General features: G+C 37.0%; 2 protein-coding genes across 3 annotated transcripts; both read left to right on the forward strand.

The window, feature by feature from the left end:
- The first annotated feature begins 4,346 nt into the window (after positions 1–4,346).
- On the forward strand, positions 4,347–8,494 carry LOC145780068 (1-hydroxy-2-(trimethylamino)ethylphosphonate dioxygenase (glycine-betaine-forming)-like). 2 transcript variants are annotated; one of them, XM_082591780.1, is made up of 5 exons: positions 4,347–4,428; positions 5,315–5,411; positions 5,910–6,002; positions 6,162–6,276; positions 7,454–8,494. In XM_082591780.1, the coding sequence occupies exons 1-5, from the start codon at positions 4,388–4,390 to the stop codon at positions 7,657–7,659; spliced, it is 552 nt and encodes a 183-aa protein (XP_082447906.1). In that variant the 5' UTR covers positions 4,347–4,387; the 3' UTR covers positions 7,660–8,494. The 2 variants fall into 2 exon arrangements, with proteins under 2 accessions (XP_082447906.1, XP_082447905.1); XM_082591779.1 differs by having other exon boundaries at positions 4,358–4,428; positions 5,282–5,411.
- Positions 8,495–9,373: 879 nt separating this feature from the next.
- LOC145779864 (uncharacterized) lies at positions 9,374–20,554 on the forward strand. The gene is made up of 9 exons (XM_082591529.1): positions 9,374–9,590; positions 10,681–10,937; positions 13,498–13,581; positions 13,697–13,795; positions 14,051–14,144; positions 15,752–15,898; positions 16,675–16,821; positions 17,822–18,069; positions 18,602–20,554. The coding sequence occupies exons 1-9, from the start codon at positions 9,461–9,463 to the stop codon at positions 18,965–18,967; spliced, it is 1,572 nt and encodes a 523-aa protein (XP_082447655.1). The 5' UTR covers positions 9,374–9,460; the 3' UTR covers positions 18,968–20,554.
- Positions 20,555–24,865: the final 4,311 nt, after the last annotated feature.

The raw sequence follows: 24,865 nt of genomic DNA on the forward strand, positions 1-24,865 counted from the left end.
GAAAGTTACGCATTTAGCAGTCAAGTTTAGAATTAAAGCTTAAAAGAAGAAGTTAGCTGTTTAGTTTTGAGCGTCTTCAGAACCACCTCAATTCTTGTCAAAAAAAGGATCCTGTCAAGCCAGTTACAGATCCAGTTGAGCACTTGGTTACATCAAGTGTTTCCCTAAAATCTAAGAAGAAACATGCAATTTAATCGATGTCAGTAAAAAAATAACAATGTTAAATTTTCTCTGATATAAAATTTCTCTAATGTTTCTCAATGTAGAGCTTCGGTGGTGAGTTTGTTTTGTTTTATCTTAAACACACAAAGTCGAAGTAACTCAGCCAGATTTAACATATTTATTTTAAAACACTCACAGAAAAAACTGCATGAAATTGCTTTATATTTAACGTTTTCGAAACTTCACAGTGTCCTTGTCAGGAATAGTAATTACTGTATAATCTTATCGGCATCTGATAAACAAAATACAACAGTTAAAGATTAAATGAAAAACAGCACAGTGAATTAGTGATCAATAGACTACTTTTGACTAGCTCAACACTCAACTTCTATATGCACAAGAATTCAAAGAATAACTGGATAAAACGGCATTAAACAGATCATATGAAATATCTTGGCATACGCAGATAAGCAAAGTACAAAAAACTAATATTAAAATCCGCAGATCAAGAAACACCACAATACTAAATAGGCTGCTGTAAAGCTGTATCGCAGCTGCCGCGAGCATATAAATATTAACAATTATTGTCTATCACTTTGTATAGGCTAATAGAGAATTGTTACGTTTCTTTTAAGATCTCAGACTTTGCTTTGGTTCCATTGAGATTTTCGGCCCAACAACACCTCTAGATTAAAATCTGTTGGAAATTTAAAAAGATATTCGTTTTCAAAGAAATGAAATACGAGTAAATACTATAGTAATTTATAGTTATTGTTAGAAGAGGTAGCTTTCACTCTAAAGAAATTGAAATATGTCTCTAACATCCAAATGTCAACGCTACTGAGTACTGACAAAAAGGCTCAACCACGAACGTGAAGACATAGATACACAGCCTTGCTAAAGTTGTTATACAGACCTTTTATTTTGCATCCCTCAGATTTAAGCTTATTTGCTGATCAGCCGCGCTAATGTTAGGTTTAGGTTGCTCGTTAGTTCTACATGCAGCTACTTGTTGACAATCAATTTCAACGATTGCAGGATCTGTTGGAGATGTGTTGCACTTCTAACAATAGTCAAACATGTTTTGTTTTCGATTCTATTTGAATAAGAGTACTGATGAAGCTGCCTTTAAGGTGGCGAAAGTTTTACAAATAAATGTTATTTAGTTGCCAGACCTGCTTGTTTATTTACAAATGTTTTCTAATATTTGTATAGATTAATGATTCTTAAAAGCTGAAATGCGTTTGAAAGGCAAAACTGCAGCATTATCATTAAACTGCAGCCAGGGGCGCCGGAACGATTTTTGACTGGGGGGGCAAGATTACGAAAAAAGGGCACTTTTGTTTACTAAAAGGCCTTTTTTTTCAAGTTTAAGATAAGATATAGCGATAATGCAAATCTATCAGCTCACCATGTATTGAGTAATGATAGCCTACAAGTGTCCGGTATACAAAGAAGGGCATCATGCTATGTTATAATGATGTAACCTACTGTCAAGCCTTAAAGCAGCCTGCGGCCATGGCCGCTAAGTAGTGCTTGAATGACCGCCGGTGCTACCTCCTCAATCGGCCAAGTTTGACCGCCGGTCTCTTCTAGCCAATTATTTAATTTCGCAATAGAATGATCGTGGATTAACTGTCGAAAATATGTAGTATCAAAGAGTGACGCAAAATTAGGTCAGCGCGTCATAATCGCCACTGTTGCATTGTGCGGGAATATTTGTTATTGATGGAATATATCCATCTGCGATCACTAGCGCTGTAAGTCTTGTTTGTAATTCCCGACGTTTATTTTAACAAAGTCTTAATCCGAAGTCCTAATTTACGTCAGCTGGCAATATTGTCGTTTTTATGTCGATTCGATGTTGCCGGACATTGAATCGTTGTTAAAAAGGAGAACTAGATTAGTTGACATCCGAGGGTATAATATTTTTTTATCATATTTTGCAAAAATTATGCTTCTTTTAGTAATGTCCTTCACATCATTGAAATACTTATATTATTACCTTGCCGTCATCGTCAACACATGTCGCAAGTTGCTTTTCGTTGCTTAACAGAATTCTAGGGGAGTGGCGAGCTTCTTTAAAATCAGCCACATTGGAGACACTCGTGCGAGTGTCGTTGGAACGGTTAGTTAGATGGTCCCGCAGTAGTGGATTACAATCCCGATAAAGCAGTTATTGCGTGGTGCAACGATTCTATTGTAGGACGTCGCCCAGGCCCAGACTTCAACAACGCTAAGTGATCATTTTAGCATTGTTGCAAGTTTAATTCTATTTACTTGTGCTGTCGTTATTTTTATTTCGTATTTTGCCCTCCAAGCACGTACATTTGGCCGCCGAAAAGGAGCTCTCGGTAGGCCACGATGGCTGCCGAAAAAAAAAACAAGTTTTAAGGCCTGTAGCCTACTGTGTTGCAAAATTTTGTGCCTTAAATATTATTTTGAGGCAAAAATGAAAGATTATAATTAGGCTAAAAGCGAATAGCAGAAATTGTTATATTGCAAAATGTGCAGTAGCTTACATGACCTTAAAAGGGCACCATTGCCTCCCTGCCCCTCCATCTGCAGAAAAATTGAGGGCGGGGGGACAATAGCAAGCGAGCCAGCAAAAATTGCTGACTTCTAGCAAAGTAGAACCACTTTTGAATTTAGCAAACCTTGGTTTGATTGTCAGTTTCATTGTAGCCTACAGTAGATTATCAAAGAATAAGACTTTGAACATATGATATACCAGCCTATTTATGCATGTGAAATTTGTTTGGAAAACTGCAATTATTTAATTGTTATCTATATTTGTAATCTTTGATTCATTAATTTTGCAACAGCATCGATACAAACTCTTGTCTGCAGTGCTTTTTATGGTAGGGGGAGGCTTATTTGCCAAAAGATTAAAATTCCACTTTAGCTCTGATTTTGGGATGCAACAAGATATTGTACGAAATTCTAGTAATTCTTTTTTTATAATTTCCTTCTTCAAATTATATTATATCAAAAACTGGTAAATAGCGCTTAAACAATGTTGTGGCCTACAAAATGTTTAGACTGCGAGCCAAAATACGTTTTTTTGGCTCGAGAAAATTGCTGCTAAGTTGCCAGTTGTGCCGCCTGTGTTTTTGTTGATTGGTTGCTAACAATTTTTACAAATGTTCGGTGGAATGGAACTAGCCCTCTGGGCGTAGTTTACCCATTTCTTGTCTACCAAAATCTAAAATTGGATTAGCGAGACCAATGTTGAGAAAAATAAAATTTCGCGTGCCGATCACCGTTTTAGTGGCCTAGATTTTGTGCAGCTTAGCTAAACTACAGGAAGTAGGCCTACAGGCAGGGTAAACAATGTATGCACACGACCAGCATATGGTTTGCACTTTGCAAGATGAAAGGTTAGTGTTAAACTTTAACTAATTCTATGTGTATTTTATGTATAGGCTATAGTACTCATGTCAGTGCATCTAAGGTAATAGCTGAGCTGCAAAAATCATGAAAACTTAGCCAGCACATGTCTATTCTAGTTTTAATGGTACAGGTTCCATCAACGTAGTGTGTGAACTACAAACGTATTTTCGTGTTTTGTCATACTCATATCTATCGTACGGTACAGTTTAGTAATGACCTTAATCTTGAACACTGCGAGATCGTGCGAACATAGATCCAGGATAGTTTAATTTTTTTGAAATCAGTCTCACAGGAATGTAGCAGTCCACTCTGTAGAAGGAACTGAGACGATCGTCATCTCACAAAACCCAAGAAATTAATTTTTTTTTGCTACAATTACTTTTCTTTGTCGTGAGCACACGTTGTAAGGTTGGACTATATTGCATTGTTGATGTGGTTCTATGTTTACGAGCCTAGATAGGACCTAGTGGTCCAATGTAGGCTACATATCTTAATGTTTCGCTGCTAACTGCTAAAAAGTAAAAACTTAATATCTCATCCACTACTCCTACTAAATATTGTTTAAACCCCTTGCCCCTAACGCTACTAATCAGATGTGCCTCTGCCTTGTTTCGATAAAACTAGGCCACGTGATTTTTATTATAAATGTTTTTCAACTTTTCTATATTGAAGTTCTTAGATTGTCAGTTGCCTACGTTTTTGCCTAAATTACTGTAGGCTACAAACTTAAGTTCTGCCTTCATCAGACGTGGTTGGTTCGCTGGTTAATAAAAATTCTATTTCAGATCAGTTTAGGCATAAGATTGCAGAATCACTGGTTAATTTATCAAAGATGAAAGAAGTGGTTGACCGGATCTTTTCATATTATGAGAAGTATGTATTAGTTCAATGATGTTTGTTCAAATAAAAGACTTCGGCAGTCAATTTGATACTTTCGCATGTGATTTGATATTCAAGTAAATTCGTCTACCTCGTGCCTTTCTGAGTTGTAAGGTAAATATAACGCTGCAGCAAACAAAAGATTTTGAAACGTAGATAAGCCATTTTTTCAGCGCAATCGTAAATGAAAAAAAAATTCACGTTTGGCAGTCTATTCTTACGAGATTTGCAAGTGGGGCCCAGTGGGACTAAGTCCGCTACAGAATTGAACAATCTTTTTGATAAATGAGATATTTAATTAAATATCCAACAAATGAAAGTTTAATTAGAAACTCTGAATTTGAAACACTACTACAGAGCAATGAAAAATGGCTTGACAACACGATTTTTAAATTTCATTTTATAAAATACTTTATAACGTTTTCAAGCTTTCAAAGTAACAGTCTTCAATGATTTATTGTAGCCTACCTATGTACACCTGATACTCATAGTTTTACAGATATTTAAATTAAAAGTCTATCAGCCTTATTATTTGCATAAGGCATGTTGTCTTTTCTTAACATGCTTGGAGTTTAGATAGGGTTAAAACAGAAGAAAAAAAGACCAATATATCCCTACCACAGTGTGTATATTAACGTAACAAACCCTTAGTTAAAAGATAACTTGGTTTAAGTTATGCAGCCATACGTTGTCAGACTATTTGTTAAATTTCTCATTTTATGAAAGGTTTTGACGTTATGGTGTGATTTTGTTATATGAAAAATTAGTAAGCAAACAAAACAACTAACAATACTTAATGCTTGATTTACGTTGTTGTTTTAAGCAAATCTTGATTTGGTGATGTTAGTGCGAAATTGCATGGTCAAAGACATCTATTTAGATGGGGATCGCACCGGTACGAGAGTGAAGCAGTCACACAAACAGAGCACGCTCTTCAAACTGCGCTGCAAGCAGAAGAAGCTGGGGCAACCGTTTCTGTAAGTTGGTATTTATAGCGTCATTTGGTCACTGATCACAGATAGATTATGCAAATGTTCAGAACTTTCAAAGAAGAGCTGGCCTATGTTTTTCTTGCGTACGGTGTGGAGTGTTCAAAACAAACACCACACAGTTTTAAATCACGTGAAAATGGATATTGCATAATTGCAACATGACAAGTTGGATTAACGTTGTAAGAACGTCACCAACAAGAAAGTGTAACTGTAGCGTAAATGCTAGTAAATTGCAGGTACTGTCCATTAAAACAGAGTTCAAACTGAAGGGGTTCGCATTTACGTATGTTGATTTTCAGAAGGTCTCAACGTAATTTTATTACCTTGCTTATGGCCGTCATATGTAAAGTTTGTGTTGCAAACAAGACTAGCTTAAAATTATCAACTACATAATTTAAGTCATCAAGTATGACATCTGTCATGAAATATTCAGAACGCTAAAGTATTGAGAAAGTGCTTACATCTTCTTTCAACTTTTTTCAGACAATTTTGGGAGCCTTACTTCATGATATAGGGCATCTACTGAGCATGGATGTGAACAAAGAAGAAGAGTGGGCTTTAAAAAACCATGGAGAAGTAAAGCAGCTTGAATATTTTTAACAAAAGTATTTAAAAAAAACTGTAGAAAAATCTGAAAAAAATCACTAGTTATTTAAATCAGTGCACGTATTAATTGAAAAATTATTCATATGGGGCTTATTGCCAAACCTGTATTTTTTGTCACTTCAATCCCAGGTTGGCAGAGATTTTCTATCGAAACAAGGACTTCCTGATGATGTAGGTGAAGTTGTTACGGGTCACGTCAAAGCAAAACGATACCTCGTTTTCAAAAACAAACTATATTACGAAAGTAAGCAGTATCATAAAGCTTCGGTTGAGAGTTTGTCTTGTTGAACCATAGGCATACGAAGCCGAGTAACAAAATCAGATTTAACATATTCACGTTTATTTTAACGTTTACTGAAAACAAAAACTACATTGATACAAATTTCACATCGAACGTTTTCTACATCACATGATATTCTCTTCATGAATAACATATAGCAATTTTATCTACATCTGAACTAAATACAATGGTTAAATATTAAATTTATCAACAGGAAAAAAAATGCACATTGTTGAGTGTTGAGCTAGGCGCATGAGCATTGTTTAGTTTTGTCATTTCCTGTTGATAAATTTATTATTTAACCATTGTAGGGTATTTTGTTCAAATGAAAATAAAATTACTGTATGTTTTTCTTGAAGAGGACATGTCGAAAACGTTTGATGTAAAATTTGTTTCAATGCAGTTTTTATTTTCAGTAAGTGTTAAAATAAACATGAATATGTCAAATCTATATTATATAAGTCTTGTTACCCAACGCAACAAACAGTTTACCATTTTTTGTTTTTATTTTTTAATCATAAATCGATTTCGCTATCACAGCATCCTCAGTATGTCATATGTCAAGAACTGAACATCAAAGTGACTAGTTCTTGACATGATCATACTGAGGATACTGTGATAGCGAAATCGATTTATGATGAAAAAATGAAAACAAAAAATGGTAAACTGTTTGTTGTTCTTGAGTTACAAGGCAAATAGGCTACTAATGATACGAGACAGTCAACCGCTTAAAGTGGACAGTTTGCTGGGTTGGTTCACAAAAACAGAAAGGTTCCATTAGTCAATATGTTGCATCTGATTACGTTACTTGGCTTTGTATGCTCAAGCAGTATTAATCATGTGCTACTATGCAATTACGACAAGGAAACATCGTCTCACTATTGTTGATTAATTATTATTATACTACATTTAACAATCCATAATAGTTTTCCAATTTTTAAGCAAATAAACACAACTGTAAAAAACTGCATTTTCAAAATAGTCTACAGCTATCAGACTATAAACAATGTGGTAGGCCTATAACGATTGGTCGCGATGAACCATCATTCCAATGCACCAACAATACAAAACGCTTATTCTTTACAGCCTTTTCAAAATACTACACTTACCCCACTGTAACCACTCACGTACATTTTTTCAGAATTGTCATCACACAGTCTGTACACGTTGACGTTGCAAGGTGGCCCAATGAATGCACAAGAAGCTGAAGAATTCGAAAAACATCCTCATTTTAAGGACATCATTGCTGTCCGAAAATGGGACGAACTTGCTAAAGAAGCCAACAAACATACCAAGACATTACAATATTACAAAGACATGTGTGAAAAATACCTGCTAGAGGCGTAGCTAAGAAGATGCAGGAGAGAAAACTAAATCTTGAAACTGCACTTTCCAGGATATTTATGTTTTGTGACACGGATTAGATTGTGATGGTGGAAGTCTTTATCCTCGGACTAAAAAAACATTCTTTTCGAGCTTAATCCGGGAAGTTTCGCATACTTGTAGAGGCTTTGACATCATCATCATGTACAACAGCTAGGAGCAGAGTTGGCACTGTAGATGTGAATTGTGATGCCATATAAACGCTTAATTTAAACACTATAATGGAAACGATTTTTACGCTCCAGATGAACAAAAGCGGTAGGTGAGTTGTCAATTCTGGAGAAATAAGTTATAGACTAGCCTACTTAAAAACGCATAAAATAACAGGATAATGCTACGTTAGAAGATACGTGGAACTGCCTTCTTTGAGCTGATCAGGTTCTGGTTCTCTATAAACTGAAGTAACAGTAGGGCTGCAATGTAAAAGCAAGGAGAGTAGGAACTGAAATAGAATATCAATGGCGACCGTTTCAAAACTAAATGTATTTTTCCTTGATCTTTGTATTAAATATGAGTCTCAGTTCAGTTTCAGTTTTGTTTTTATTTCTGACCATCACAACGAAAAAATAAGGGAATTCTGCACGAACAATAATCCACAACATCGTTAGTGTGAATGATGATGATTTTTTTGTTCAGCTCAGCACCCAGCCAATGAATCAGTTCTTTATTACGTTAGTTCATACATTTGCAGACATTGATTAAATGTAAATAATACAAATTAAGTAGGCCGTTACTTTTTCACCATAAACAGACGTAAGTGAGCGACAACGGAGCGTTTCACATAATAAAATCAAAATTACAATAGCAAACGTTTTAAACTTGCAAAAAAAGAATGATTTTCCGGCTGAGACGTCACGTGGAAATAAGTATGTTGCTCTTCTCAAAGTCTTAGCAAGTAGCATTTCTTGATGATAAGTTTAGTTTCCTTTAATTATGTTGCGTGTGATTATGATGATGCTAAAATTTACAATTGATGTTCAATCAGCGTTAGATGACATTGATTCAAAGAATTGTTAGTTGAATTGCACAAATCTCTTTTCTCATTAGACTTACAGCCGTTTTCGCTTTGAGAGGAGTTGTTGACAGTCTCGAGTTTCGTTTGTTCAAACTAAACAATAGCGCGATGTGCCGAACCGTAACAATTAATTTCACAAGAATTCACGGATGAAATAAGAGATTCACTCAGTAAGTGAGAATGAGATAGAATTCTGTCAGCAGTCCCATAACGGTAAGATGGGTTGTTAACAAACTTTTTTGAACATGAAGCGGTGAAGTGCGGTGAAAGTAACTTCACAAGTATGCGGCAACATTTAAAATTAATATTTGCGAAAAATAGATAATAATATATTTAAAATAGAATGTTTATGCGTGTTGATAATATCGGAGTTTGCTTTATTTGTTCGTTTTGCGTATTTTTCAAATTTTCTTTTTTACATGTTCTTGCTGAAGATGCTATTACTATAGCGAAATCGATTCTTAATAAATATACACTAGGAGTTTAGATTGTTGTGCAAATGCCAGCATTTGATGAATGCAAAATAGCAGTATGATATTTGCGAAAAAGTCGCAAAGAAGGCGAAAGACAATCATTAAAAACTCAAAACACCCACTTTTCAACATAACAGAAATGCGAAGCTGTTTTCTTTTTTTTTAGCAGTTGCGTTGCAGGGCATTTAGTTTCTTGTTAGGCATAAATCTTAAGTTTACGTGCCTTTTCAAGCATACTATAATTAAATAGTGAAAATCAAATTATCTGAAAGCAAACATGAGTAGCGAAGAAGAAGATTTGTTGGAAGGATCGCCTATAACTTCCCCAAAACATCCTATTGTTACGATCAAACATGGGAAAGATCCAGAAGTACAAGAAGTTAATATCGCTCCTCGATTCCAACAAGGTAAGTTAACACTTTGCAATACCAACGTCTGTGCTCCAGTTAAAGCGAAACGTGTATTGGAAGTTATCACTGTACTTGAAAATGCATGGCTTACTCCCTGACTGTGTAAGTCAAGAGTAAAATAAACTTCATACTAATCTTAGAACCTATTTTTTAAAATTCAGGTTCCAGAAATTTTGTGAGTTTTATGGACGGTATCTGTTAATATAGCTTTGGTAGTGAGATAGATATCTTTAAATATACTACGATATTTTTTTCATATTTTTATCAAGCGAAGTTGAAAGGAAAACTAATTTAAATAAAAGTTGTAAACTTGCAACAAGAGAGGATTTACTGTTATTTCGATTTATCACATTCAATAAATTGAACAGGTAGTAATAAACAGTAGCGTAGCCAGGAATTTTGAAAGAGGGGGTTTTGACCACCCAACGGCGGGGGGTCTTTGGGGCCTCCCCCAGAAAATTTTGAAAAATTACTTTGAATTTGGTGCATTCTGAGAGCATTTTCAAGAAAAATGTGGGTACGAATATTCCTGTAAAATGGTGTTTTTTTGTTGCTAATTCCTGGCTGAGATGTTTGGTATTGGCAAAACTCGCTTTTTTAATGCAATTTTGTTTAAAATTAGGCAATTTTTTTTTAGACAGAAAGCATCATTCTCAATATCGTGACGTCACACGTGTGCCAAAGGGGGGTTGTAACTCCCAACCCCCCCCTTGGCTACGCCACTGGTAATAAAGGTGTATTATTTTTGCTGCTTGCGATAACATGCAGCACAACTGTGTATCACATAAAACACAACAGGCTGCAAAAAGACATGTAGTCGTCGAGTCAGCTGCTCGTAAATATCTTGTCATACCACTACGTGTTTAACCGAGACATAACCGCATGCTCTGGACTGGCGTCGAACCGACGTCCTTTCGAGCGTCGCGCAGGTGTTTTTATTGCTTGGCCAAGCAGGCGACATAGCACAGTTGGGCATCTAAAACATTTCGCTCCTAAAGCCCTTTGATTTGGGAATTTGAACTTTACAAGTGTTTGAGAAGAAGATGTTAGTGCAAGCTTACATCAGTCAATTCCGCTGTATTTATAGATGGGGAGTTTCCAGAACACATGGAGAAATCTCGACAACCAGTAGAAGAAATGAAACTGTCTAAAAAATTGAAAAAGTCCAAATCGATGACAACAAAATCTACGATGACGAACGAAGACGATTACACTATCGTTCATACAAACACGCCTTGCACATCACCAGCAACTTCTATTCTTGATGACAACGCTGACGATGACGAAGCTGATGATGCGATAGAAGTTGGACATAAAATAGTTGGATGGAAGATAACACCACGGGTATACTTTGTATATTTGTAACCAATCTTTAATGACAGAAAAAAAATGATGCATAGTTAGTGGCACCATTGGTGCCTAAAGATAGGTGGTCATCTTGGCACTATCCACAATCGATGGGTGGAACACGAAAAAACGAATCGCAGACCCAATCATTAACCGCACCATCTATCGCTTAACAAATGGAGTGCATGATGTGCTTGAAATGGGCAGAGATGGGCGTGATCTTGAAGATCACTTTTTTTTGGTGATCTTGATCTAAGATCACTTTTTTTTGTGTGATCTTGATCTTGAAGAATAATAAGATCAAGATCACTTTAAAATTGAAGTTTACTTAGTAGATAGAGGCATTTTTTTAGAACTCGTACTGTAAAAAGTAGTTAGTAGCAACTACTAACATAAAGCCACTGTTAATATGATATATGTCCAACAAACGACGATTTAAAGCAGTGATTCCCAACCGCGGCTCTTAGAGCCGCATGCGGCTCCAAGCTAGCCTTCTTGCGGCTCTCATTGACCCCTGAAAATCCCACAAAAATATAAAAAATCTAATTGTAATAATTAGGGTTCAAGGTTAGTAATGAATCTGAAGATAAATCTGAAGGAAAACGCAGCTTGCAGGTGATGTTACAACACATTTCCCAACACTATCTGACCATCGAACCAATGGATCATTTGAAGCATACAGCAGACTTATCAGTAACTTGATTGATGAGTTCAACCGCCGCATAAACGGAATGAATTTATTTTTGCCAATGATGAACATGTTTGCAAATCCCATTGCAGTTAATGTGGCCACAGCTCCTGATAATTTTCAATTGGAGTTGCTAGACATGCAGTCAGATATCGAGCTCAAACAATTATTTCAAAGTGAAAACCTAGGCTACTTGAATTTTGTATTCGAGTTCCAGAGGGAAAGTATCGGAACTTGAAAACCAATGCCCAGAAAAATGCCTCTGCATTTGGATCAACTTACGTATGTGAAGCACTTTTCAGCAAAAGGATCATAATCAAAAATAAATATCGCAATCGGTTGACCGATGACCACCTCAAGCAGATACTGCATACTGCATCCTCTGCAATTGCCCCTCGCTTTGACAAACTTGGTTCAAAGCCAATGCCAAGTTGGACATTAAATTGATTTGTGATATTTTTCTTGTTAGTGTTGCTATTTGTCGGTACATGCTTTCATGCTTTAAAATTTTCGTTATAATTACTTGAGTGTTTTCATGCGGCTCCACACGTACTCTGAAGTTTGAAATTCGGCCCCGACACCAAAAAAGGTTGGGAACCACTGATTTAAAGTCTCCATTTAATCTGGTCAGTGTTGCCATTTCAAAATTGAAAAAGTTTTCTGTGTTGGTCATAATAAAGAAGTCAACTTCCGTGTACTTTATGTTGACGTATAAGAATATTAAAGAAATATTTGCTTTCTTTGACCCAATTTGAGATGTTTCAAAAGTCTAGAATGGCGGTCTTAAAAAATCTGGACTCTAGCCGACTTTGGTCTTGTAAAGTGGTTTATTGCAGCAAACCAACAAGACTTGTTTAGGGTCTGAGTATGGAACGGTTTGTCTGAGCGCAAACCTCTGAACTTTTTTGATAGCAGACAACAGTATCAAGGTTGCCAGATGGGTAAATGGTGCAATAAACATTGACATAGGCCTATTACAGTGAAAGTTAAAACTACATAGTAACACGAATAAAAACTCTCACATGAACCAGACAAAAATTTGGTAAAAAATGATGCAGTTCAAAGTTTATTTTTATTTATTTATTATAAATAAAAAGTATAAAACTAATGGCAAATTTTGCGACTTTTTCAGAATTACTGTAATTAACCTCGGCCTTGGGTGTGACGTTGCGATTCTACGCAAACTACGTCAACAGTTGATAGGCCTAATAGCAACAGTCACTAACTTATCACAATTCTTAGGCCAGCGATCGAGTAGTTAAAAGTAAAAGTTAGCAATACCAACTATATACCTTTACCCAGGTTGCTCATAGTAACTATTTTTTGCAACATCATTGATCAAAAACTTCATTTTTTTTTCAAGTACAAAAAAAAGTGATCTTGAATGTGATCTTGATCTTCAAGATCACGATCTTGATCTTGATCTTCAAGATCACATAGTTTGGTGATCTTGATCTTGATCTTCAAGATCACCTATTCCTGGTGATCTTGATCTTGATCTTCAAGATCACCAATACTGGTGATCTTGCCCATCTCTGGAAATGGGTGACCAACTACATCAATGGCTACTTGACACCTGTCCCGATATCTATTTCCAAGAGCGTTGAGAAGATAACTTTGACCGATACCAGTGTTACTCACGGGCCCCTAAATAAAATACCAACCTTTAAAAAAACAATGCAACTCCAAAAAATGCGTATTTTCTTTGTTCCCTGGCCCGGGTCGAAAAGTACTTCCAAAAAGCCCATATCAAAGCTACTATCTATCCCAGACTAACGTGGTAAAGACAGCAGGGTTCTTCAACTTACAGCTTAAGAAAAAAATTATTCTTAAAATCTCAAGCTTTAACGGCAAGATGTTATTTTATAGGTTCATTTTCCTCCACCAAATACTATCAACGCATCATCGCTTCGAACATCGGAACCATTGCGCGTTCTAATTCAAGATGACAGTGTACGTGACATTCTGTATATAGCCTTCGTCAGTCATGTCGCATAACCCATGAAAGCATTGTAATCTGAAATTAATTAAATTCGTACTGCTGTTTTTAAATTTGCTTTCCACACAGAAAGACTTCTCTGCGAGCATTGAACCTCCGTATGTCCATCGACCGGACAGAACCCTCATCGTCCATCAAACAAAACCTATGCCTCTTCGACCAGTAAAAGTAGGCTGTGCATCTTTACGGCAATTTGACGAAAAAACACTCAATAATTTCAATGAACTAGGCTAATACGGTATGCTAAAGCTTTTTGTGGATTCAATTCGTTTTTGCATTGACCGAAGAGTAAGATGTACAAACTATTTTAAGCTGTCTGATACCTGGTGTCGAGTAGTGGGTGACATGGAAGACTACATCTAGTTCATTGCGGCGATAATAACAATTCAAGCAATGTTACTCGTATACAGTAATTCATTTCAGGCATGGCCAGGCTATGGCGGCAATGTATATTTTCAAGCTTTCAAAGTTGATGCCAAACCTATCGGCGACAGAAGTTATAACACCAAAACAGCAGGTTAAGGCTATTTTATTTTATTGATGGCTTATATAAATATATTTTTGTGTGTTTTCAAAAGTAACTGCCTACTTTGCAATTTTTGGATGATGACGTTATTTGGTCCAGAATTTCTTTTAAACTTATCAGTCAAAAAAAAATTAGCTTTCTATCTCATCGTATTTTCTCTCCACTTCGCCGAGCGCTCTATCTTTCGCTCTAGACCAGGGGTCACCAAACTTTTTTATCTGAGGGCCGGATTGCTTGCGAGATTAACAGCTGCGGGCGGATGCAAATTGCGAAAAGACGTACAATTATTTAGAATCTCCATTGACTTGAATAGAGCACAATAAATAACAAAGTCAGCGGTGGAATAGCAAAGTTGTCATGAAAATCGAAAGGTTGCTGGAAAAGTAATCCCCTGCTGTGATACACTACAGGAGATCGTGCTCTTGAAAAAACATTACATCTTTCCAAATTTGGCCTCGACTGTCCCCATTTGTAGTGACCTAGTAATAAAAACAGAACACCAACATGTAGGCTGCCTGGTGGAAAAATGTACAAATTCAACATACAACAACGAACTATAAGAACGAACAATTTTAACAAAGAAGTCTCTACTCTCTATTACACTAAAAGGAAGGCAAAGCCAAAGACGGTTGCAAATGCTAAGGGAAGCACATGCACAGAATTTATAACAGTGTCTGGCAATTTGTCTATTACCAGTATTATAAAAAAAGTATTATTCGAAAAACAATTCTTATTTTAGTTTTAGAATTTATAATAATTTGTACAACGTCAAATACTGTAATTTGTGATAGACATAGGCAACTAATATTGCTATTTGCCAGAATTAGTGAGATTTATGAAATGAGCGTAGCTCAACAGCAACGTCAGTCCTTTACAAAAAGTTTGGTAACTTTTTTCCTTAACAGTTGTAGTGATTGATTGATTGAATCTTTATCCTCGGACTGGGAAAGCTTCTTGCAGAGCTTAATCCTGGCAGTTTCGCATACTTGTAGAGGCTTTGAATCACTGACGCAGGCCCGGTCACCGAGATTGACAAAGTGAAGTTTCCGATCGTTGAAGTCTTGTTGCCGGGGAATTATTCCATGCATTAGATGCCGCTAAATGAAAAGCAGTCCTTAACGTGCGTTGCTCAAGCGCACAACCCGAGAGTCGAACCAGCGCCGCTATTGATGTTGAAGTTTCTTCGTTCCAGAAGTGACGCGCTAACCAATTGAGCTATCGGGGCGGATAGCAGTGCAGCTGTTATTTCTGCAGCACGTGGCGGGCCGGATGAAATCAGTTTACGGGCCGGTTCTGGCCCGCGGACCGTAGTTTGGTGACCCCTGCTCTAGACTATGGGCGCTCACGAAGCAGCTGCCTTACTATATTAGGCTATACGTTAACTTCCTTTAGACTTTAGAGATTATACTTCATTCAAAATAATTTTCAACCTGTGTCGTTGAACTATGTGACAATCCTTCGCATCATTTAACTGAAATTGTGAACATAATTAGGCTGTAGAGTGTAGACTACAATCTATAGTTGCATGGTAAAAGTAGCCTGCAAAGCTAAATTGAAATATTGTGTTAAGCTTAGATGCTATTGTAATATTCTTGCAGCGTCTCGCTCAGCTAGTGTGAGTGGCTCAAGACATGACAAGTCACATACGGAAAACGATACATTTTCTGTTTCAAAGTATTCTTCATTTTATCGTTCTTCTCCAAGTCTTAATTCAACTAGAAGAACTCCATCAAGAAGTTTTGCACGTAAGTTTGACTAATATTGGGCAGAGATGTAGGCTAGGTCTTAAGTAGCAGTGTATGAACAATTTTCTTGAGGTAAAAGGTATTCTTGTATCAAGCAGCACTAGTTTGACTCTCAGGATGTCAGCTTGAGCAAGGCATTTCAGAAACAAACGGAACCTTGTTAAAATGGAATAATTCACAACAACAACACACAACATCAAGCTAAAACTTCACTCTGTCAATCTTAGTGACCGGGTCTACGTCACTGGTGCAAAGCCTCCACAAGCATGGGAAATTCTGACTGATATTTTCATCAATAGCCTTCAAACTGTAAAATTCTTTGCTATGAATTTAAAACTGACAGTTACTGACAACTGACATGGTATTTCACAAGACATAGCTTACAGTATTTGACTTTCAATATTTATAAAATCTTATTAGCTTTTCCTCATCTCTGATCTCATGTTACTTGCGTGAATTAGCCTATTTAACTTATTTTTAAAATGTGTTTTAAACAGTGAAAATATAATACTGTGGCGAATGATGTGATGTATAAGAGAAACAATAATACCATAATTTGTTTAAATGCGTTCTCGATAAAGCACCAAATTGTTTGAAAGAAAATCACCTAAACTACGTAGGCCGATCATTCATAATATTTTACCAAAAAACTGAAAAGGGCTAAGTAAGTTAAAAAGCCAAAGCCAAATTAGAAAAATGTGCACACTAGGCTCTACTTGAAAAGTCCGTGCTTTTTTCTATGGTTATCCCCAATTTACAAGTTTGTTTTTTGTTAGCCCGAGAAGATGTTGATTTTGAAACAATTTGTGCGCAAGAATGTACAAAAAAACCTGCACAAAGAAAAATGGCTCGTCTTGATAAAAATTACGTCTACGGATTGCATAGCAATGGGCAAATGACTGAAGATTTAGAATGGATTTCAGGTAGGTTCATGTCGTGTTGTTAACAGAATAATTCCACTTGTAGTTTTGAGATGATAACAAGTCAAACTGTAAAATCATGAATGAGGCAAGATGATCACTTGCTCGTGAGGCAAGATGATCACTTGCTCGTGAGGCAAGATGATCAGGGGATAAACAATGATAGGCCCAAGTTAAAATTCAAGTGAAAGATTGCAATAGGCCTATGTTAAAAGTAGCCTAGCTTTTTTCTTAACTTGTATCAAATCAGCACTTAGGCCTAATAGGAAAGTCCCTAATTTCGACGTAAACCTGACTTCTTTAAATTTATAAAAACAAGAATTTTTTGGTACTGTGTTAGCCAGTAGCCTACTCCTCTTCAGTCTAACCTATACATTTTTTCTCTAAAATCTAGGTTAATTTTTCTGTGTGGGGCTATAGTTTTACGTTTATTGCTTTCTTTTTTTAGGTTACTGTTCAGAAAACATGCTATTTACATGTTTTTGATGATAGTGTGGTCATCTTGCCCCACAGGGGTAATCATCTTGACGTATGCATGGGATAAGATGATCACTTTGAAGTTTGAACACTGTTTTTGAAACGCATATATTAGTAGTTGCTGCTAGAGACAACATAAAACATCATTGAAGAGGTAAAAGGTGATTACTTATCCCAATACTTTGATTCTGATAAAATTTACAAAAAATTTAAGGTTACGGTCATTTAAGTAAAAAAGTGATCATCTTGCCCCACTCTCTCCATGTTGTTAGGAAACTGTAAAGATTGAGCTTTTAAGTGATGCTTTCATTTACCCAAGTGTCAATCAATCATTTGCTGTTTATTGTGAAAAACCTTTGATACGACATACCGGTAGCCTAATTAGGTTACAATTTGCTACCAACATTTCATAAGTAGGCTACCTCAATATATCTAACCTGGATCTATCGTAAAGTAGCTGAAAAAAGTACAGTATTAAATTTACGATAGTTTTGTTTTATCAAAGCCTACGCATATTCGTGTGCAGGAATGGATTCTCTCGGAACGCTGAAGATTGGGAATCCGTTAGTGGACGTCAAACGACAATCGACCAACGAAACTTTTACGCGACATACAGTTGTCGAGAAAATTCCTCGCAACTTTATTTTTCATCCTATTCAAAAATCCGATGCTAATGAAACTGTTGGACAAATGAAAATCAAGGAAAAAGTTAAATCTTCCACCGTACAAAAGTATTTAAAAGGTTATGGAATACCGGATTGGGCACTAAAACAGGTTGGTTATCATACAAATGCAAGGACGGTAGGCCAATAAGTATGCTACTGAACCGTTCCAAATCTCACAAACATGCTATAGTTTAACTTCAATGTTTAGGCATAGCCTATGCTAAAACCCAAGGTAAAAGTTAGTTGTCGTTGGGCTAAGGCTATTTTCTAGCCAAGTAAGTAAGACAACTGTTGATAGTTTGCGCCCCCCTTTCAGCCTAATCATGATAATAATAAATTATATTAGATTGAGTTTCGCTTTGACCAGTATCATCGTTACTCATTTCACAAGTGTGGATATAAACAACGGCATATACAAGCGATCTGTTTTACTCTTGCACAGCACTCGTCATTAGTACACCAACCTTCGAACCATGGCTAGAGAACTGTGTTCCAAAAGTTCTTTATAAACCGGGACGATACCACAGCGAACCCGCAGAACTAGACTAAAACAGGTCGTTTGTAGGCTATCTACAGCTGTGAAATAAATAATAAATTGATTATCGTAATCATAATAATAATCTACAAGTTTTCTTGTTCAGTTTGTGGAAAAGTTTTATCGTGACGATCGTGGACGTTTGCGACTACCCGTCATTCCGTTGAGAGTCAAAGGTCAAAAAGCTCCTTTATTTGGCAATAACGAAGAACTTTCTTGCAAAACAAAGAAAGAAACGTTCCAAAAGGTAGATTCAAGCACGAAAGCCAACAAACTTATGCTGAACAGCATCCAAGCGAGCATTCCAGCCCAATACACCTACAGCAAACCGAAAACCAATGCTTCAAGCAAAAAAGCCAACCGTTTTCATAATTTTCAGAACTCTTTGGCTTCAAGTCGTGCACATCGACCAGAAAAGTTTTCAACCTTAAATGAATTGTTAATCGATCACTATTCTGGTAAACACAGTTAGATGACAATCTGAGTGAAAAAAAGTAAACCGGAACTGAAAAATATTAGATGACCAAATGCTCTTTCGCTGCTTCTGGCTAATCAAATTGAATTATTCAACACTGAGTGTACTCATGCGTTCCTCTATGTTTATGAATTGTATGCAAGGCCGTGTTATCCGCCCCCTTACCCCCTGGCCGGTGGAGGAGGACGGCTGTTTAGAGGCCCACTTGTTTTAGTATTTTTAATGTTTTTTTGGATATCTGAAAAAGAAAAGCTGTGCTACAAAATCTCGATAATCAATAGTGTAAATCATACCACGCCGTATTTACTGCTTTTTAAACCCCGGCTGGGGCTCACCTACGTCTAAAGGCCCACACATATTTAGTTCGAGCGTTTTTTGGTTTGTAATTTTACATTTAGTATGTTTTTTGTTTTCCTTTTGCAAAAATTTTTCGCTTGCTTTGCTCGCTTAACCACGTTTATTTACCAAACCAGCGATATTGGGCATGCATAGCGCTTCAGAAGTGGAATAAGTGGGAAACTTTTGCCTCAAAACCCTCAAAAAAACAATGTAGACTAATATTCTGAAATAAACACTGCTCACTCAAATAGCCTATAATTGCAAATAACATGATAAACCTCAGTATTAGTTGTTAATGGAGATGGGCTATAAAGTGGATTGTGCCGCAAATAGGCCTACTAGGCTATAGGTGAAGGTGGGAATACCCAGGGTTGGAAGTAACGACTAGTTGTCACTATTCGATAACGTTATTCGTTGCTTTCTGAATATCGAATGCTTATACCCATTCCTTTTAAAAATAAATATCGAATGCGCGTTATTCACTGCTTTTTTATGCAAGCAACGAAATCATTATTCGTTTTTCACTAACCGATATTTAGGAGAACTGCTGAATCATTTTTTGTTGTTCACTTACTTTGTCGTCAAAACGAATTTACGAGATTTGATTTTCGGATTACTATCCGACCTAGTCCCTTTCCGGTTTTCGAACTTTAATAGATTAAGGAAAATTTTTCGGCTAACACAGTTCAGAAAAACCATGCCAGTGAGAGCCGTTAACAGTGTTGCAAACCTTGTGGTTTTTCCGCAAGTTTGGGATTGTTTTTTTTTCGAGTTTTGGTACCTTTTTTTGAGTTTGCGGGTTGCTTGTTTTTGGGCTTTTTTGGCCAGTCAATTTTTAGTAATTCCTATTCGTTGCTTTTTTTAAGTATCGATAGCGGAAAGTCATTGCTTTTTTGGGCACTATCGAATAGTGAAATAGTCATTGCTTTTTGACTAACGACTTCCAACCCTGGGAATACCTCAAATGAATTTCGAAGTTGTAACCTGCTGTAAGGCTACACCCCACTAGGCTGTACAAATTTTCAAGAAATAAATTATTAGACGGCAATGAGTTGAGCTGTGAACTTGCAGCAGATTTCCAAAATTGATGACACTTAAAGAATAAAGATGTGCTGTCGTTTCTGGTCCAGCAAAAACGTTCGAGGCTATTGCCTACTAAATATTTTACGAATTCTACTGACAGGTCCAACAGACAGACAGACGCCTATCTGAGACAAGCAGAGAGAGAAACTCGTCGAAGCTTAAGCGTACCGTACCAAAATGTTTTATGTTTCACAATATGCTATGAGTTTGGGTTAGGCTGTTAATAAAGGCTCTGAAAAAAGGCATCCATCTCTATACAGATTTTGCCATGGAAAAGTCAGGATTTTGTTTCATAAGAAAGGCCACCTCCGCAGGAGTAGGCTACAACAACAGGACATATATAGAATATCCTGAGCCTCCAAGCTCCGGGTTGGCCACGTAAAGCATTTCCTGCCCTGGTCAAAAATTTTCTGCTGAACAACCTTTCAACGATGATGAGTGGGATATCCATCGAGCTTGATTACGCTTCTGCGCTAGACATGGCAGAATTTAAAACGAAAGCTTCAATTAAAAAATTATATCAAAGCACAAAAATGAGATTTCGACTTAAGCTGTATTTGTGTGGCAGCATTGTGTTAATTTTGATCAGCGTTTAATTTTGAACTGCTACTTCTCACCGAACACTTCTTAAAAGTTAGATGGCTGTGCAAATTAACAATAGACAGGGTCGGATTTAGAGAAAGAAAAATCCTGGGCTATTCCCCTATTAAGGCCTCCAACCTCTAGTCTACCCTAACAGCCACGACGTTCACGGAATGCTTTTGCCAAGAAACGTCTGGGTGCTGCCAAGAATCGCTTGCACACGGTGTCTAATTATTTCACTCCAATATACACAAATGTAGGATAGTACCATCTGAGTACGGCAAGGAGAAAGATATCGCAAACCACACTACCTGCAACCAGTAGCGTACACAGGATTTTCTCATGGGGGGGGGGGGGGGGGAGGGGATCATTCGAATTTTTTTTGTATCGAAACGAAAACGAATTGAAAAAACGCCCATTCGTTAATCACAACCAGTAAGTTATATTGTGTAAGATTAACCTACCATACTCAGCTTGAATTGACGATAACTGTTTAGTTTGCAGTAGCTAAGTTAGTTTACTCGTTTGGATAGATTTTGTATTAAAAACAAGAAAATGTGATATGGCACTTGACGTCACATATATAATGTTTTACGCGGACGACGTAGTTAGCTTACTCAACCCAATAAAACACTCGTATTGACGGTACGTTCAATGGCGTACAAAGGATTTTCTTACTGGGGGAGGAGAGCGTTCGATATAAGTTAACTTGAGATTTTTATATTATGAGCAGCCCAATGCAACTTTATAGTCTAACCAAAGTTTAAAGTAGCCGAGGCTATCTGCTGGTGAAATATAAACGCTCATGGTCTTTGCGTATGTCACTGTGATTTTGGATTGAATTATTAGATAGGCTATGTGAATATGAAAAGCATGATGGTAGGCCTAAACAGATAAGTAAAACTGTAGCTTTATAGCCTAAAGCTTGGTTCGATTTACAGGCAATGTCTTCAGATTAAAGCATAAATAGAATGTCTCTGTGAAAGTTTAAATATCGAATGTTATTGATTATGGTACGGTACTTTAAACAAAAAGTATCGCACTCTCAACATATGTAACGAAAAAGAAGGCCTACCTCACAGCCACAGGGCCGTATGAGCACCATATAGGCTCCCCTCCAAAATTCACTTGTGGATCTCTACTTTTTAATAAAGATGGCTAAAATGTTTTTCAAACCATAGGTTGTGATTTTGGATCAACAACATCAAACTGACTTCACAATTTTTTGGGACTCCATTTTAGACTACATAACAATGCAAAGTGCTATGGAGTTTAACCAAAAAAATTCATTTGAAGAGCGAAGGCCTTCCTCTTTGTTTTGCCAATCTACTCGATAGTGTGTTTCCTATTCCTCTTTCTAGTTCCACATTTCACAAAAACTAAAAACTAGGGAAAAAATGACGCAATGTTTGTCTTGAAAAAAAAAGACACTGGATTGAATACAAAACAGCCTACTTCATTGCACAAGGTACCGTAGTTAAAAAAATTGGGGAGGTGGAGTTTCCTTCTGTAAGCCTATGCAAGCTCCTTCCCTCCTCCTAAAAAGGTTTTTAATTAAAAAATCATCTCGAATGTAAAGGTATACGCTGGATAATCCCTGCCAATGCTTCTGGATGCCATTAGCCTATTGAACGTCTTCGTCGTTTCACGAGCATTTAATTTTGGACAAACCAAATGCTATAGGCCTATAAACCGTTGAAACACATTTTCGATGGAAGTGAGAGCGTAAAATTATTTCTTCTGCACACTCCAACAAAATGACATAGATTTAGTGGTTTCGCTGATTTAAAATAGTCATTCCAAATGATGATCAACAACACAAAAGCGATGGATGCAGCCTAAGCTGTAAAAAGCGAGTTTTTTGTAATAGTTTTGTCACATTTTTTCTGTTGAAAATTGCAGAAAAACGCTGCACCAACTAAATATGAATCTAGGTGGGCGGTGGGCCTCTAAAGAGAGATGTGTACCCCCTAACTGGGGTTTTAGAAGCGTTAAATAGGGCCTGGCGTGATTTAAGTTATTGAATATCGAGCTTCTGCAGTAATAGCTTATAGGCTACATCATTTTTTTCATTTCAAATAGGCAAAAACATTAAACAAACTGAAATGAATGGGCTCCTAAACAGTAGTGTCTCCCCCCGGGAGGTAGGCTACGGTTAATACAGCCCTGCGCTACCCAAAACCACTCTTGAATAATAACATGTTTTGCACTACACAACCACAACAACGCTAAAAAAATTGACATATTTTTAAGGGTTTTCAAACAATAAACCATCCCTTGAGTCTTTTAGAATTGTACGGTACGTTACGTACGTAAATGTTTCACAATCACCGGATTTAATACTAAAATCTATGAGGCTTTGCTCAGGGCCGGATTTAACTGATGGGGGGCCCGGAGCACTTTTAGATCGGGGGGCTCCGTGCAAAAAATTTTTTCAAGCCTACGGCGCGAAAAACCATCTCTACGTCTACAGTAGCATCAGTCCAGTACTGCACAGCATTTTGCAGAAACTTTAAAGGCCAAAAGGAAAAAAATCACATTTTTTTCACATAGGGGGGGCCCTTCAAAAGTCGGGGGGCCCGGGGCAACTGCCCCCCCTAAATTCGGGCCTGGCTTTGCTCATAAAATCTTGCAATCCTCGCTTCAACAGGCAGTTGTTTTCCGCAGGCGCCTCCTGTCTGCTAAATGTTTTCACGTAATTTTGCGTTATTGATTTGTCTTTTTTCTTAAGCAATTAAGCGTTTTGTGATTTTGCCTCTCCTCTGCCTTGCGGTTTCATTCGTAGGCCTATGCGTTTTTTTGTACTTTGTAGCGGACGGCGAGTGGTCTGAACATCCGCCCATTCCTAGCTGTAGCTGCTACAGCAACATCCCGGGGTAGCCTACCAGCGTGTAGCCGGGGATGATCTTGAGAACAATACCTTAGGCCTACTCCTTTTGTGAGTATGAGTTTATTGCAAAGAAATGAATGAACTTCCACGTCGGAACGTTGTAGCCAAATAATGCCTTGAATTCAAATAGAACGAGCCAGGAGGCCATGAACGAGCTAAACCAATTCAGAGCATAAAAACTACACTCCAACCATAATTAATCTAATATCGTGATTTCCAAGAAAGGAATCCGTGGCAAACTGACTGAAAAATTAAGGCAGCACATAACTGGCCGACAAAAAAACATACTGAAAACTCACAAACTGAACTGTGTTTCACGCTGAACGATTGATTTTAAAGGGGCTCATTGCTTCAAGCAATGCAGCATGTGTCAAATGGTCAAGTGCGCAACGCTAAAACGTAAAACTACGTATGTAAATCAAACCGAGGAAACGCCCTAATCTTCAGCCAGCGTTCCAAATTCCTAACAAGTACAATTTTCACAATGGCAATTATACTAAGGCAAATACGAAAAGAGCCGCAGGTGCTACAACTTGAAAAGGGCTAACATTAGTATGGCAAAAAAGTTCTTAATTTTTTAGTTTATTTTCATGTTATTATGTTGAAAGTCGTCTGGTTGTTAGGCTTTATTTGTCTATGGACTATGGTTAAAAAAATCTCCTCTCTACCAAAATTGTAATTCAGCAGACTCAATAAATCAAAACCATGGATCAAAACAAATAAACGACTGCAAGTTATGGTTGTGACAGGAAGAAGGAAGGATTGTTTGCAGGCAAGCCTTTAGCTCCTACTCTTGTAACCAATTTGTTATCAATGTAAACGCCAATTTATGTTTTCTGCTTTTGTAAATGGAAATGAATGTGCAGCTCTGCCGAAATAAACTTGATTGGTTGATCACCATCTTCACGTTTGCATTGAAAAATAAATTCCATTGAATACTTGTGAAATTTTTTTTTTATAATTTCTTTAACTTAGGGTAATCCCCTAACTTGGTCCTTAAT

This window comes from Aplidium turbinatum, chromosome 11 (genome assembly GCF_918807975.1).
Source record: "Aplidium turbinatum chromosome 11, kaAplTurb1.1, whole genome shotgun sequence".
Classification (NCBI taxonomy): Eukaryota; Metazoa; Chordata; class Ascidiacea; order Aplousobranchia; family Polyclinidae; genus Aplidium; species Aplidium turbinatum.